This window comes from Anomaloglossus baeobatrachus, chromosome 9 (assembly GCF_048569485.1).
Source record: "Anomaloglossus baeobatrachus isolate aAnoBae1 chromosome 9, aAnoBae1.hap1, whole genome shotgun sequence".
In the NCBI taxonomy this organism is placed as follows: domain Eukaryota; kingdom Metazoa; phylum Chordata; class Amphibia; order Anura; family Aromobatidae; genus Anomaloglossus; species Anomaloglossus baeobatrachus.
In genome coordinates, this window is record NC_134361.1 from 53,083,290 (window position 1) to 53,098,444 (window position 15,155).

Below are 15,155 nucleotides of genomic sequence, written 5' to 3' on the forward strand. Positions count from 1 at the left end.
CTCCTCCAGCCAGCAAGCTAGAGAAAAGTTAACACTGTGTGCAGAATCCTTGGGGGAGCCTTCCCTGCAGCGTCTTTTCTCCCTTTGTCTGGGAAACCAGTCAGGGGGGATCTCACCTTAAAACACTGCTTCAGTCCAGGCAGTGAAAATAGCAGAGTCAGCTTGCTGTATCCTGTCACACTGGTGCCATATTCAACTCAGAGCCTGCAAAGAGGGGCTGATGAATTGGGCTATAGGGGCACAGGCCTATACCCTGGGCTTTGGAAAAATCGGTGTCTGTGGAACTCGTCGTCCAGCCCAGGATCCAGCGTCGCAGGAGTGGGTACGTGGAAGCAACACTCCACGTTCCCGCCCGTTGATGGTAGTGGGAGATCGGTCCCAAAAGGAAACAGTCGCCCTCAAAAAATAACAAACCTTGAAAGGAAGTGCCTCCTACAGACACTAAGCTAAAACTGAGGTTGCCTGTCCCGGCCAGGGTGTGTATACTGTAGAGGAGGAGCTATGCTTTTGCATCTACTTAGTGTCCTCCTATGGATAGGCAGTATAACACCCATGGTCCTATGTCCCCCAATGAGGCGTCAGAGAAAACAAAAATTAAGAGCAAAATCAGTATCTGTAGAAGACGATTTATCACGATACATAATTACTTACAATTAACCAATAAATGAAGGAGGGGGGTCGGAAAAGTTAACTTCTCCCCCCAAAAGTGTATGAACGCTAAAATGGTAAAAAAGTTAAAACAAAAAAACAAAACTTTTTAATACAACTGTATTAACAGAAATAAAATGTATATTTTTATGAAAAAGTTACGCTTTCAAAAAGGCAGAGTAAAAAAAAAAAAAAATTCTGAAAAATGCTATATTTTTGTTTGCAAAAAGTAACACAAAAAGAGAATTTTGTTTGCTTACCGTAAATTCTTTTTCTAATAGTTCCGTATTGGGAGACCCAGACCATCGGTGTTTAGCTTCTGCCTCCGGAGGACACACAAAGTACTACACTTAAAAGTGTAGCTCCTCCCTCTGAGCTTATACACCCCCTGGTGAGCAGACCCAGCCAGTTTAGTGCAAAAGCTGAAGGAGAATAGCCACCCACAAGTAGAACAGAGCAAGAGCCGGAACAACCGGAGACTCTGTCCATGACAACAGCCGGTGAGAACACGCGGAACAAGAAAAAATGTTAACAGGCAACAGGGAGGGAGCTGGGTCTCCCAATACGGAACTATAAGAAAAAGAATAAGTAAACAAAATTCTCTTTTTCTTTATCGTTCCTTTGGGAGACCCAGACCATGGGACGCTCCAAAGCAGTCCCTGGGTGGGAAGAAACAGTATAAACTAAGAAGTAGGCAGAACCTAACTTCACAAATGGGCGACAGCCGCCTGAAGGATGCGTCTGCCCAAGCTCGCATCTGCCGAAGCATGAGCATGCACTTGGTAGTGCTTTGAAAAGGTATGCAGGCTAGTCCAAGTGGCAGCCTGACAGACTTGTTGAGCCGTAGCCTGGTGCCTAAAAGCCCAAGAGGTACCGACAGCTCTGGTCGAATGTGCCTTGATCCCCGGCGGGGGAGGCACCTGAGAACTCTGGTAGGCGTCCGAAATGGTCGATCTAATCCAACGGGCTAAGGTCGGCTTAGAAGCAGAGAGGCCCTTGCGCCGACCTGTGGTCAGCACAAAAAGAGAAGCGCACCGCCTAAGTGCAGCGGTGCGAGACACATAGATCCGGAGAGCACGCACCAGATCCAAAGTATGCAGCGCTTTTCCAAAGCGATGAACAGGAGCCGGACAAAAGGAAGGTAGGGTAATGTCCTGGTTAAGGTGGAAAGGAGAGACCACCTTAGGAAGAAAGTCCGGAGTCGGACGGAGAACCACCTTGTCTTGATGAAAAACCAAAAAAGGTGACTCCGAAGAGAGCGCAGCCAAATCAGAGACTCTCCTGAGGGAAGTTATGGCCACCAGAAAGGCCACTTTCTGTGAAAGACGATACAAGGAAACCTCCCTAAGAGGCTCAAAGGGGGGTTTCTGCAAAACCGTGAGAACCAAATTAAGGTCCCATGGATCCAAGGGCCGCCGGTAGGGCGGAATGATGTGAGACGCGCCCTGCATGAAGGTGCGGACCTGAGCCAGCCGAGCGAGACGTCGCTGGAACAGGACTGACAGAGCTGAGACTTGTCCCTTGAGAGAGTTGAGACACAGCCCTAGCTGCAGACCGGACTGTAGAAAAGACAGAAGGGTCGGCAAGGAGAAAGGCCAAGGAGGATGGTCGGTAGAGCGACACCAGGACAGGAAAATTCTCCAAGTCCTGTGATAGATCTTAGCGGAGGAAGACTTACGGGCCCGAGTCATAGTGGAGATGACTTCAGGAGGAATACCAGAAGCCGTCAAAATCCAGGACTCAAGAGCCACGCCGTCAATTTGAGAGCCGCAGAATTCGGGCGGAAAAACGGACCTTGCGAGAGAAGGTCTGGACGGTCCGGGAGATGCCACGGCATCTCTACGGACAGATGGAGCAGGTCTGGACACCAAGCTCGCCTGGGCCAGTCCGGTGCAATGAGGATGACTCGACGGCCCTTCATTCTGATCTTGCGCAGGACTCTGGGCAAGAGCGCTAGAGGGGGAAACACGTAGGACAGACGAAACTGGGACCAGTCTTGAACCAGAGCGTCCGCGGCGAATGCCTGAGGATCGTGGGAGCGAGCCACGTAAACAGGAACTTTGTTGTTGTGACGGGACGCCATTAGGTCCACGTCCGGAGTGCCCCATTTGCGGCAGATTGACTGAAACACTGCCGGGTGCAGGGACCACTCGCCACTGTCCACGGTTTGACGGCTGAGATAATCTGCTTCCCAGTTTTCCACGCCTGGTATGTGGACTGCGGATATGGTGGACCCGAGTCCTCCACCCATTGAAGGATGCGTTGTACCTCCAACATTGCCAGGCGGCTGCGTGTCCCGCCTTGGTGATTGATGTAGGCAACCGCTGTCGCGTTGTCTGACTGGACTCGAATGTGCCTGCCCGCCAACAGGTGGTGAAAAGCTAGGAGAGCTAGAAGGACAGCTCTGGTTTCCAGCACACTGATTGAAAGGGCTGATTCGGACGGAGTCCAAGTGCCCTGCGCTCTGTGGTGGAGACATACCGCTCCCCAGCCGGATAGACTGGCATCCGTGGTGAGGATCACCCAGGACGGGGCCAGGAAGGAGCGCCCCTGGGACAGAGAGAGGGGCCGAAGCCACCACTGCAGAGAGCTCCTGGTCTGTGGCGACAGAGCCACTAACCTGTGTAAGGAGGAAGGCCGCTTGTCCCAACAGCAGAGAATGTCCAGCTGCAGGGGGCGCAGATGGAACTGGGCAAATGGGACAGCTTCCATTGACGCCACCATTTGACCCAGCACCTGCATCAGACGCCTGAGGGAAGAACGGCGGGGCCTCAGCAGAGAGCGCACTGCCAGTTGGAGGGACTGCTGTTTGACTAAGGGCAACTTCACAAGTGCCGGCAAAGTCTCGAACTGCATCCCTAGGTACGTGAGACTCTGGGTCGGAGTCAGAGTGGATTTGGGCAGATTGACCAGCCACCCGAATTGGGCTAGAGTGGCGAGAGTGAGCGAGACACTCCGCTGACAGTCTGCGCTGGATGAAGCCTTGACTAGAAGGTCGTCCAGGTAAGGAATCACTGCCAACCCCTGTAGGTGCAGAACCGCAATCACTGCTGCCATGACCTTGGTGAATACCCGAGGGGCTGTGGCCAACCCGAAGGGGAGAGCCACAAATTGGAAATGATCTTCTCCGATTGCAAAACGTAGCCAACGCTGGTGTGAAACTGCAATTGACACATGCAGATAGGCATCTCTGATGTTGATGGACGCCAGGAAATCCCCTTGGGTCATTGAGGCAATGACTGATCGCTGAGACTCCATGTGAAAGTGCCGCACCTGAACATGCTTGTTGAGAAGCTTGAGATCCAGGATGGGTCGGAATGTACCGTCCTTTTTGGGGACTAGGAAGAGATTTGAGTAGAAACCTCTGAACTGTTCCCGGGCGGGAACTGGTACAATTACTCCGTTGGCCTGCAAGGATGCCACGGCCTGTGAGAAGGCAGCGGCCTTGGAGCAGGGGGAAGGGGGGGGGGGTTGAGAGAAAAAATCTGTCTGGCAGTCTGGAAGAGAATTCTATATCCTGTAGCCATGGGAGATGATATCTCTCACCCACTGATCGGAGACGTGTTGAAACCAAGCGTCGCCAAAGTGGGAGAGCCTGCCACCGACCAAGGACGTTGCTGGGGCGGGCAGATAGTCGCCAAAGTGGGAGAGCCTGCCACCGACCAAGGACGTTGCTGGGGCGGGCAGATAGTCACAAGGAGGCTGCCTTAGTGGCAGCACCTCCTGCGGTCTTCTGTGGACGCGCTTTTGGGCGCCAGTTGGATTTCTGGTCCTTGGCTGAGTTAGTGGACGAGGCCGAGGGCTTAGAGGACGACCAGTTGGAGGAACGAAAGGAGCGAAACCTCGACTGATTCCAGAGAAGCAGAGATGGCTTTGAGAGCCCACACTGCTGCAAAGGTCGGGGAAAAGGAGGCCCCCGCCTCTTCATATACGGATTTGGCCAGAAGATCAATCTGACGGTCAGTGGAATCCTTAAGGGAGGTGCCATCAGCCACCGACACAACGGTCCGGGCTGAGAGCCTAGACACCGGGGGGTCTACCTTTGGGGACTGAGCCCACTCCTTGACCACCTCAGGTGGAAAGGGAAAACGGTCATCAGAACCACGCTTTGGGAAGCGTTTGTCAGGACAGGCCCTGGGCTTGGACACAGCGGCCTGAAAACTGGAGTGGTTAAAGAACACACTCTTTACTCTCTTAGGCGAGGTAAACTGGTGCTTTTCTGCCAGAGAGGGTTGCTCCTCTGATACTGGCGGATTGAGATCCAGTACAGAGTTAATGGAAGCAATCAAGTCACTAAAATCTGAGTCACTTTCGGACAGATCAATGGGGTACATGGAGTTAGCCTCCGAACCCCCTGTAAAGGCATCCTCCTCATCCTGCGAGTCCGCTCTTGAATCAGAGCCGCGGGAGGAGGAGGGAGAGGGAACCCTACGTCTCTTCTCAGGAGGACGAGGTCTGGGACCTGATGATGAATCCTCTGTGAGCTCCGGTCCTGAGAGAGACCTAGTAGCAGAGGCACCCTGTGAGGGGGGCTGATGCAGATTCAGCAAAGTCCTGGACAGAAGTCCCATGGACTCAGCAAAAGACTGGGAGATAGACCTAGAAAAGGATTCCACCCAAGCCGGGGGTTCAGCCACAGGAGCAGGGGCAGCCTGAGAGACCACTGGGGGTGAGACTCCAGGCTGTGGCACCGCCAAGGTAGAGCAGGCATCACAATGTGGATAGGTGCTCGGCTCAGGCAACAGGAGCTTACATGCAGCGCATACAGAGTAAAGCTTTGGAGCCTTGCTCCTCGTGTGAGACATGCTGCTGAAGTGGGGGCTCTGCCAGAGAATGAACCCCAGAGAGTATACACAGAGGTCCACAACCAGAACCGGTTGTGGCTTACCAGACCGCTGTGCTGTACAGAGCGGTGTTGTGTGCCCTCCAGATCCCGAAGCCCGGACCCCCACACACAGCACCTCAACAGGGATGCAGAGACCAGCACTGAGTGAACGCTGAGAAAATGGCCGCCGGAGCGAAGAGAGGGGGCGGGACTAGCATGAAGAGCGGGATCTGGAGGGCCATAGAGACCTACAGGGGAGGAGACACTCACACAGTGGGGAGTGTCCCTCCCTTGTGCAGAACGGCCGCCGGCAGGAGCCGCGCTGTCCCTCTGCATGAGTGACATGTGAGGGCAGAGAAACGAAACTAGGCCTCCGGCGAAGCCGGGGCCTAAATTTGAGCGGCGAGGCCGACGCGCAGGCACCATCGGCGCGGTTCTCGGGCGATAGCTAGAGAACCCGCCGGAAATGTCAGTAAATACAGCAAACACACTCTCCCCAAACAATACAGCACAGGGACCCCCAAATATAAGCGCCTCAGGTACGTAGCTGCTGAGACGCAGGGCCATGTCCCTGGGGATGAGCGCTCCGGTCCAGCAGGGTCCTGAAGGGCTGCGGATGGAGACCGGTCTCCTGCCAGGCATGGAGACCGTGCTGGCTCCCACTTCAAGCCAGAGCCCAGGAGGGATGGTGAAGGAGCACGGCATGTAAGGCTCCAGCCTAGGAAATCAACCTTACAACCCCGCCGACACAGTGGGGTGAGAAGGGACATGCCGGGGGTCCAGACGTGGACCCGCAGTTCTTCAAACTCATTCCAAAAGGAAAAAAATCATATGAGAATGCATGTGTGGATGTATGCCTCCTGGACACAAAGCGATAAACTGGCTGGGTCTGCTCACCAGGGGGTGTATAAGTTCAGAGGGAGGAGCTACACTTTTAAGTGTAGTACTTTGTGTCCTCCGGAGGCAGAAGCTAAACACCCATGGTCTGGGTCTCCCAAAGGAACGATAAAGAAATAAAAATTGTATAAAGTTTGGAGAATAGAGTCATTCTTCTGTTCATACTGAATGCTGGATGAACAAAACCCAGAAAACAATTGAGGAATTGAGGTTTTTCAGCCATTTCCTGTTTCTCAGCATATTTTACAGTGAAATGAATGGTGCTATTCAAAAAACAAACTCGTCCCTTAAAAATCAAGCCCTCAAAACACAAAGTCGACATAAAAATAACATAGGGCCAAAACATAAAAAATAACATAAGCCATAAGGCTTTTAAAGCAGTAGGAGGGGAGAGAAAAAAAAAAAGAAATATATATGATATATAGGCTTTGCAGCTCTGGGGTCCTGTGTTCAAATTCCACCAAGGACAACATCTGCAAGGAGTTTTATGTTCTCCCCGAATCTGTTCGGGTTTCCTCCCACACTCCAAAGACTGACTGATCGTGAATTTAGACTGAGCCCCAATGGGGACAGTGATGATGGCTGTGATGCGCTATGGAATACGAGGGTGCTATATAAGTAAAGAAGGGAATTTTGTTTACTTACCGTAAATTCCTTTTCTTCTAGCTCCAATTGGGAGACCCAGACAATTGGGTGTATAGCTTATGCCTCCGGAGGTCACACAAAGCATTACACTTAAAAAACCCCTCCCCTCTGCCTATACACCCTCCCGTGCATCACGGGCTCCTCAGTTTTGGTGCCAAAGCAGGAAGGAGGAAACTTATAAATTGGTCTAAGGTAAATTCAATCCGAAGGATGTTCGGAGAACTTAAACCATGAACCAAGAACAATTCAACATGAACAACATGTGTACACAAAAGAACTACAGCCCGAAGGGAACAGGGGCGGGTGCTGGGTCTCCCAATTGGAGCTAGAAGAAAAGGAATTTACGGTAAGTAAACAAAATTCCCTTCTTTGTCGCTCCATTGGGAGACCCAGACAATTGGGACGTCCAAAAGCAGTCCCTGGGTGGGTAAAGAATACCCCGGTAATAGAGCCGAAAGACGGCCCCTTCCTACAGGTGGGCAACCGCCGCCTGGAGGACTCGCCTACCTAAGCTGGCATCTGCCGAAGCGTAGGTATGCACCCGATAGTGCTTCGTGAAAGTGTGCAGACTCGACCAGGTAGCCGCCTGACACACCTGCTGAGCCGTAGCCTGGTGCCGCAATGCCCAGGACGCACCCACGGCTCTGGTAGAATGGGCTTTCAGTCCTGAAGGAACCGGAAGGCCAGAAGAACGGTAGGCTTCAAGAATTGGTTCCTTGATCCACCGAGCCAAGGTTGACTTGGAAGCCTGCGACCCTTTACGCTGGCCAGCGACAAGGACAAAGAGCGCATCCGAGCGGCGCAGGGGCGCCGTACGAGAAATGTAGAGCCGGAGTGCTCTCACAAGATCTAATAAGTGCAAATCCTTTTCACATTGGTGAACTGGATGAGGACAAAAAGAAGGTAAGGAGATATCCTGATTGAGATGAAAAGGGGATACCACCTTCGGGAGAAATTCCGGAACCGGACGCAGAACCACCTTGTCCTGGTGAAACACCAGGAAGGGAGCTTTGCATGACAGTGCAGCTAGCTCAGACACTCTGCGAAGTGATGTGACTGCCACTAGGAAGACCACCTTCTGCGAGAGGCGAGAAAGAGAAATATCTCTCATTGGCTCGAAAGGTGGTTTCTGAAAAGCCATTAGCACCCTGTTCAGATCCCAGGGTTCTAGCGGGCGCTTGTAAGGGGGGACTATGTGGCAAACCCCCTGCAGGAACGTGCGTACTTGCGGAAGCCTTGCTAGACGCTTTTGAAAAAATACAGAGAGCGCCGAGACTTGTCCCTTAAGAGAGCCGAGAGACAGCCCCTTTTCCATTCCGGATTGAAGGAAAGACAGAAAAGTGGGCAAGGCAAATGGCCATGGAATAAAACCCTGATCAGAGCACCAGGATAAGAAGATCCTCCACGTCCTGTGGTAGATCTTGGCTGACGGTTTCCTGGCCTGTCTCATAGTGGCAATGACCTCTTGAGATAACCCTGAAGACGCTAGGATCCAGGACTCAATGGCCACACAGTCAGGTTGAGGGCCACAGAATTCAGATGGAAAAATGGCCCTTGAGACAGCAAGTCTGGTCGCTCTGGTAGTGCCCACGGTTGACCCACCGTGAGATGCCACAGATCCGGGTACCACGACCTCCTTGGCCAGTCTGGGGCGACGAGGAGGGCGCGGCGGCAGTCGGACCTGATCTTGCGTAACACTCTGGGCAGCAGTGCCAGAGGAGGAAAGACATAAGGCAGTTGAAACTGCGACCAATCCTGAACTAAGGCGTCTGCCGCCAGAGCTCTGTGATCTTGAGACCGTGCCATGAATGCCGGGACCTTGTTGTTGTGCCGGGACGCCATTAGGTCGACGTCCGGCTTCCCCCAGCGGCAACAGATCTCTTGAAACACGTCCGGGTGAAGAGACCATTCCCCTGCGTCCATGCCCTGGCGACTGAGAAAGTCCGCTTCCCAGTTTTCCACGCCCGGGATGTGTACTGCGGAGATGGTGGAAGCTGTGGCTTCCACCCACAGCAGAATCCGCCGAACTTCCTGGAAGGCTCAAAGCAATAAAACTGAGGAGCCCGTGATGCACGGGAGGGTGTATAGGCAGAGGGGAGGGGTTTACACTTTTAAGTGTAATGCTTTGTGTGACCTCCGGAGGCATAAGCTATACACCCAATTGTCTGGGTCTCCCAACGGAGCGACAAAGAAATGAACATTAAAAGAAGATTTTTGTGTACTCACCGTAAAATCTTTTTCTCTGAGCCTTCATTGGGGGACACAGCAAAAACTTAGGGCCCTGTGTCCCCTAATAAGGTGAGAGAGAAAAGGCAGCAAGTTTATTATAGAATAAATGAGTAACACTGCAACTACTTGGGTTTCATTTTTTCACTCCATTCTCACTTTTTCACTCCACTTCATTGCAAAGTTTTGTTGTTTTTTGGGTTTTTTTTGGGGTGGGGGTGGGGGCAGAAACCCCCCCCAAAAACTTTGCAATATTACAACTGGTCATGATCACAGCAGATTTTCTCTTCTCACTAGTACTAAGACTTTCCATTAGTACTTACACACTGGTGGGACTCCCCAAATGTGATTACCACCCTTGGCATAGAGACAGGCTGCAGTTTCTTTCAGAATATTTTGCTCATCACACTTTAGTTGTGCTTGTAAGCACATTTGCCACAACTATGGCTATAAAAATTAACGTGGCACTATCATGTGTGATCGCACGCCACGATCCTGAGCTACCCACAATTCACCAAGTCAAAAAGAAGTAATGGCGCCTTCTCAAGGAGACATGTAAGGAGCGACAAGTAAAATGGTATTTTCATCTTAAAATAATTAACGCATTTGAGCCAATTTGCTTTCATATTTTTAGGGTTTTACTACATAAAAACAAAGAATATCAAATATCCTTGAGATCATCATCTCCTCCTCAATTCCTTATCAGGTGTCAGAGAGGAGACCAGAGAGATCTACTATAACATAGCACGATAGTCATGGCCATGTATTGGGGTGGACATACCTGAAATCACATAATTCCAGAAACAAATCAGAAATACCTTTGTTCTTCTTCCCATTCTTCATTTTCTTCCACTTTCTCAGATTTATCATTTAGTTTCCCTCTTTCCTTAAATAAATGGGGAGACACAGACCTCAGAACTACAAGACACTAGAAAAAGATGGCGACTCGTGCAATTCACATGGGTGCAACAACTACCTTAATATAAGAAACAAAGGGCCCTGTGAGCTGAACGTCGCTGTGATCTGTGTCCTCAGCGCTGGGGTCATAGTCATAAATCTCCTGATCGTGACCTGCATTATTAGGAAGGTATACCATAAAAAAATAAAAGAAATAAATATTAAAAATCAGTTTCACAATGACAACAAAAACTATTTCAAGCACCTCCCTAATAGAAGACTCTTCCCTCAAGGTTGTTTATGTATTTATTTGTGTTTAATGTGACACCAGAAGACCTATGAAATATAACTAAATACCATATTTATCGGACTGTAAGACGCACCCCCCCCCCCAATGTTGGCGGAAAGGGGGGGGTGCGTGTTATAGTCTGAATGTAGGGCTGTAGGGAATGAGGGTGCTGCGGTGGAGCGGGTCATCGGTAGCAGTGCCTACCGTGACCACGTGGGCCCGCTCATTTCATATGCGCGCCCATCATCCCACCTGTCATCTCTCAGCGCTGAAGCCGGCACTGGCAGGTGGGCGGGATGATGGGCGGGGAATGCGCACATAATTAGCAGCCGGCCCACGTGATCACCCCTGGCAACTACAGCTTGGAGTGATCATGTGCGGCTATAGTCACTACACCCAGTGTATCAGCAGCGTGGGGAGTAGTGAATAAGTATACTCACCGCCCACCAATACCTGCAGCATCGCAATGTCCTCCTGTCTGCCGGCCCGCTGATGTGTGTGGAGCCTTGCACACAGCGATGACTTAAATCTCTGTGCGCACCGCTCTCCACAGAGCTCAGCGGCCGGCAGACAGGAGGACATCGCGATGCTGCAGGGGCTCCACACAGGTCAGCGGCGCTACTGCTGGCAGACCGGAAGATGAGCGATGCTGCTGGAGTGAGGAAAGGGGAGCATAAACCTTTATTTTTTGTGTGCCACAGGATACAGGCCATATAGCAGGACGGGGGTATACCGCAGGATGGGGGTATACCGCAGGGTGAGGGACATGTATACCGCAGGATGAGGGACATATATACAAGGATGGGGATCATATACAAGGATGGGGATCATATACAAGGCAGGAGGATCATTACCAGGATGGGGTACCTTAGTAGAGAGTTCGGGGACATTACCCCCACAACAGTGTCAGCAGCAGATTCTCACCCCATAATAGTGTGTCATGACCACATTTTTTTTACTTAAAATTTTCCTATTTTCCTTCTCTAAAACCAGGGTGCGCCTTATAGTCCGAAAAATACGGTATATTAATATTAAAAAAAAAAGGTCTACATGGGCTGGGGTTTTGTTTTTTTTAATGAAGAAAAAAAGAAAAAAAAGAAAAAAAGAAGGGAATTTTGTTTACTTACCGTAAATTCCTTTTCTTCTAGCTCCTATTGGGAGACCCAGACAATTGGGTGTATAGCTTCTGCCTCCGGAGGCCACACAAAGTATTACACTTTAAAAAGTGTAACCCCTCCCCTCTGCCTATACACCCTCCCGTGGATCACGGGCTCCTCAGTTTTGGTGCAAAAGCAGGAAGGAGGAAACTTATAAATTGGTCTAGGGTAAATTCAATCCGAAGGATGTTCGGAGAACTGTAAACCATGAACCAAAAGAACAATTCAACATGAACAACATGTGTACACAAAAGAACAACTAGCCCAAAGGGCACAGGGGCGGGTGCTGGGTCTCCCAATAGGAGCTAGAAGAAAAGGAATTTACGGTAAGTAAACAAAATTCCCTTCTTCTTTGTCGCTCCATTGGGAGACCCAGACAATTGGGACGTCCAAAAGCAGTCCCTGGGTGGGTAAAAGAATACCTCAATAAAAAGAGCCGAAACGGCCCCCTCTTACAGGTGGGCAACCGCCGCCTGAAGGACTCGCCTACCTAGACTGGCGTCTGCCGAAGCATAGGTATGCACTTGATAGTGTTTCGTGAAAGTGTGCAGACTAGACCACGTAGCTGCCTGACACACCTGCTGAGCCGTAGCCCGGTGCCGCAATGCCCAGGACGCACCCACGGCTCTGGTAGAATGGGCTTTCAGCCCTGAAGGAAGCGGAAGCCCAGAAGAACGGTAGGCTTCGAGAATCGGTTCCTTGATCCGCCGAGCCAAGGTTGACTTGGAAGCCTGCGAACCCTTACGCTGGCCAGCGACAAGGACAAAGAGGGCATCTGAACGACGCAGGGGCGTCGTGTGAGACACGTAGAGTCGGAGTGCTCTCACCAGATCCAAAGAGTGCAAATTCTTTTCACATTGGTGAATTGGATTAGGGCAAAATGAAGGCAAGGAGATATCCTGATTGAGATGAAAAGGAGATACCACCTTAGGGAGAAAATCCGGGACCGGACGCAGAACCACCTTATCCTGGTGAAACACCAGGAAGGGGGCTTTGCATGACAGCGCTGCAAGCTCAGACACTCTCCGGAGTGATGTAACTGCCACTAGAAAGGCCACCTTCTGTGAAAGACGTGATAAAGAGACATCCCGCAGCGGCTCGAAAGGTGGTTTCTGAAGAGCCGTTAGCACCCTGTTAAGGTCCCAGGGTTCCAGCGGATGCTTGTAAGGTGGGACTATGTGGCAAACTCCCTGCAGGACTGTGCAGAACGTGCGGACCTGCGGAAGCCTGGCTAGGCGCTTTTGAAAAAATACGGAGAGCGCCGATACTTGGCCCTTGAGAGAGCCGAGTGACAAACCCTTGTCCATTCCGGATTGAAGGAATGAAAGAAAAGTGGGTAAGGCAAACGGCCATGGAGGAAAACCATTATCAGAGCACCAGGATAAGAAGATTTGCCAAGACCTGTAATAGATCTTGGCGGACGTTGGCTTCCTGGCCTGTCTCATGGTGGCAATGACATCCTGAGATAACCCTGAAGACGCTAGGAGCCAGGACTCAATGGCCACACAGTCAGGTTGAGGGCCACAGAATTCAGATGGAAAAATGGCCCTTGTGACAGCAAGTCTGGGCGGTCTGGAAGCGCCCACGGTTGACCCACCGTGAGATGCCACAGATCCGGGTACCACGACCGCCTCGGCCAGTCTGGAGCGACGAGAATGGCGCGACGGCAGTCGGACCTGATCTTGCGTAAGACTCTGGGCAGCATCGCCAGAGGAGGAAACACATAAGGCAGTCGAAACTGCGACCAATCCTGAACTAACGCGTCCGCCGCCAGAGCTCTGTGATCCTGAGACCGTGCCATGAATGCCGGGACTTTGTTGTTGTGCCGTGACGCCATGAGATCGACGTCCGGCGTTCCCCAGCGGCGACAGATCTCTCGAAACACTTCTGGGTGCAGAGACCATTCCCCCGCATCCATGCCCTGACGACTGAGAAAATCTGCTTCCCAGTTTTCTACGCCCGGGATGTGAACTGCGGAGATGGTGGAGGCTGTGGCTTCCACCCACTGCAGAATCCGCCAGACTTCCTGGAAGGCTTGACGACTGCGAGTGCCGCCTTGGTGGTTGATGTATGCGACGGCAGTGGCGTTGTCCGACTGGATACGGATCTGCCTGCCCTCCAGCCACCGATGGAAAGCCAATAGGGCTAGATACACTGCCCTTATCTCCAGAATATTGATCTGAAGGGATGACTATCGGAGTCCAGGTTCCCTGAGCCCTGTGGTGGAGAAAAACCGCTCCCCACCCTGACAGGCTCGCGTCCGTGGTGACCACAGCCCAGGTTGGGGGTAGGAAGGATTTTCCCTGCGATAGAGAGTTGGGAAGGAGCCACCACTGAAGTGACGTCTTGGTTGCAAGGGAAAGACGTTCCTGTCGAGGGAAGCCGACCTCCTGTCCCATTTGCGTAGAATGTCCCATTGGAGTGGCCGCAGATGGAATTGCGCGAACGGCACTTCCTCCATCGCTGCCACCATCTTCCCCAGGAAGTGCATGAGGCGCCTTAAGGGGTGTGACTGACTCCGAAGAAGTGATTGCACACCTGCCTGCAGAGAGAGCTGTTTGTCCTGCGGTAGCTTGACTACCGCTGACTGTGTATGAAACTCCATCCCGAGGTAAGTCAGTGATTGGGTCGGTGTCAACTTGGATTTCGGGAAGTTGATGATCCACCCGAACTGCTGGAGAGTCGCCAGAGCGACGGTAAGGCTGTGTTGACACGCCACCCGAGAAGGGGCCCTGACTAGGAGATCGTAGGTAGGAAATCACCGAGTGGCCCTGAGAGTGTAGGACCGCCACAACGGATGCCATGACTTTGGTGAAAACCCGTGGGGCTGTCGCCAGGCCGAAAGGCAATGCCACGAACTGAAGGTGTTCGTCCCCGATGGCGAAACGCAAGAAGCGTTGATGTTCGGGTGCGATCGGCACGTGGAGATAAGCATCCTTGATGTCGATCGATGCTAGGAAGTCTCCTTGTGAAATCGAGGCGATGACCGAGCGGAGAGATTCCATCCAAAACCGTCTGGTGCTCACATGTCTGTTGAGTAGCTTGAGGTCCAGAACGGGACGGAATGATCCGTCCTTTTTGGCACCACGAACAAGTTGGAGTAAAAGCCGCGACCACGTTCCTGAAGGGGAACGGGGATCACAACTCCTTCTGTCTTCAGAGCATCCACTGCCTGAAAAAGTGCGTCGGCCTGAGCGGGGGGCGGAGAGGTTCTGAAGAAACAAGCCGCAGGACGAGAGCTGAACTCTATCCTGTAACCGTGAGACAGAATGTCTCTCACCCATCGGCCTTGAACATGTGGCCACCAGGCGTCGCCAAAGCGGGAGAGCCTGCCACCGACCGAGGATGCGGCTAGGGGATGCCGAGAGTCATGAGGAGGCCGCCTTGGAGGCAGTGCCTCCTGCGGCCTTTTGGGGGCGTGACTTGGACCGCCACGCATAGGAGTTCCTCTGGCCTTTCTCCGGCCTGCTGGACGAAGAGGATTGGGGCTTGGCGGAGGGACGAAAGGACTGAAACCTCGATTGTATTTTCCGTTGCTGAGGTCTCTTAGGTTTGGATTGGGGTAAGGAGG

General features: G+C 52.0%; 1 protein-coding gene and 1 long non-coding RNA gene across 3 annotated transcripts in view; one reads left to right on the top strand and one right to left on the bottom strand.

The window, feature by feature from the left end:
* LOC142251170 (uncharacterized) overlaps positions 1–15,155 on the top strand; it is a 179,207-nt gene that overhangs the window by 103,416 nt on the left and 60,636 nt on the right. The window lies entirely within an intron of this gene.
* LRCH2 (leucine rich repeats and calponin homology domain containing 2) overlaps positions 1–15,155 on the bottom strand; it is a 191,016-nt gene that overhangs the window by 86,877 nt on the left and 88,984 nt on the right. For both annotated transcript variants that reach the window (XM_075323711.1, XM_075323710.1), the window contains exons 9-10: positions 10,218–10,312; positions 10,060–10,127 (exon numbers count right to left, since the gene is read on the bottom strand). In XM_075323711.1, coding sequence (XP_075179826.1) covers positions 10,060–10,127; positions 10,218–10,312 — 163 coding nt within the window. The remainder of the gene's footprint in view (positions 1–10,059; positions 10,128–10,217; positions 10,313–15,155) is intronic.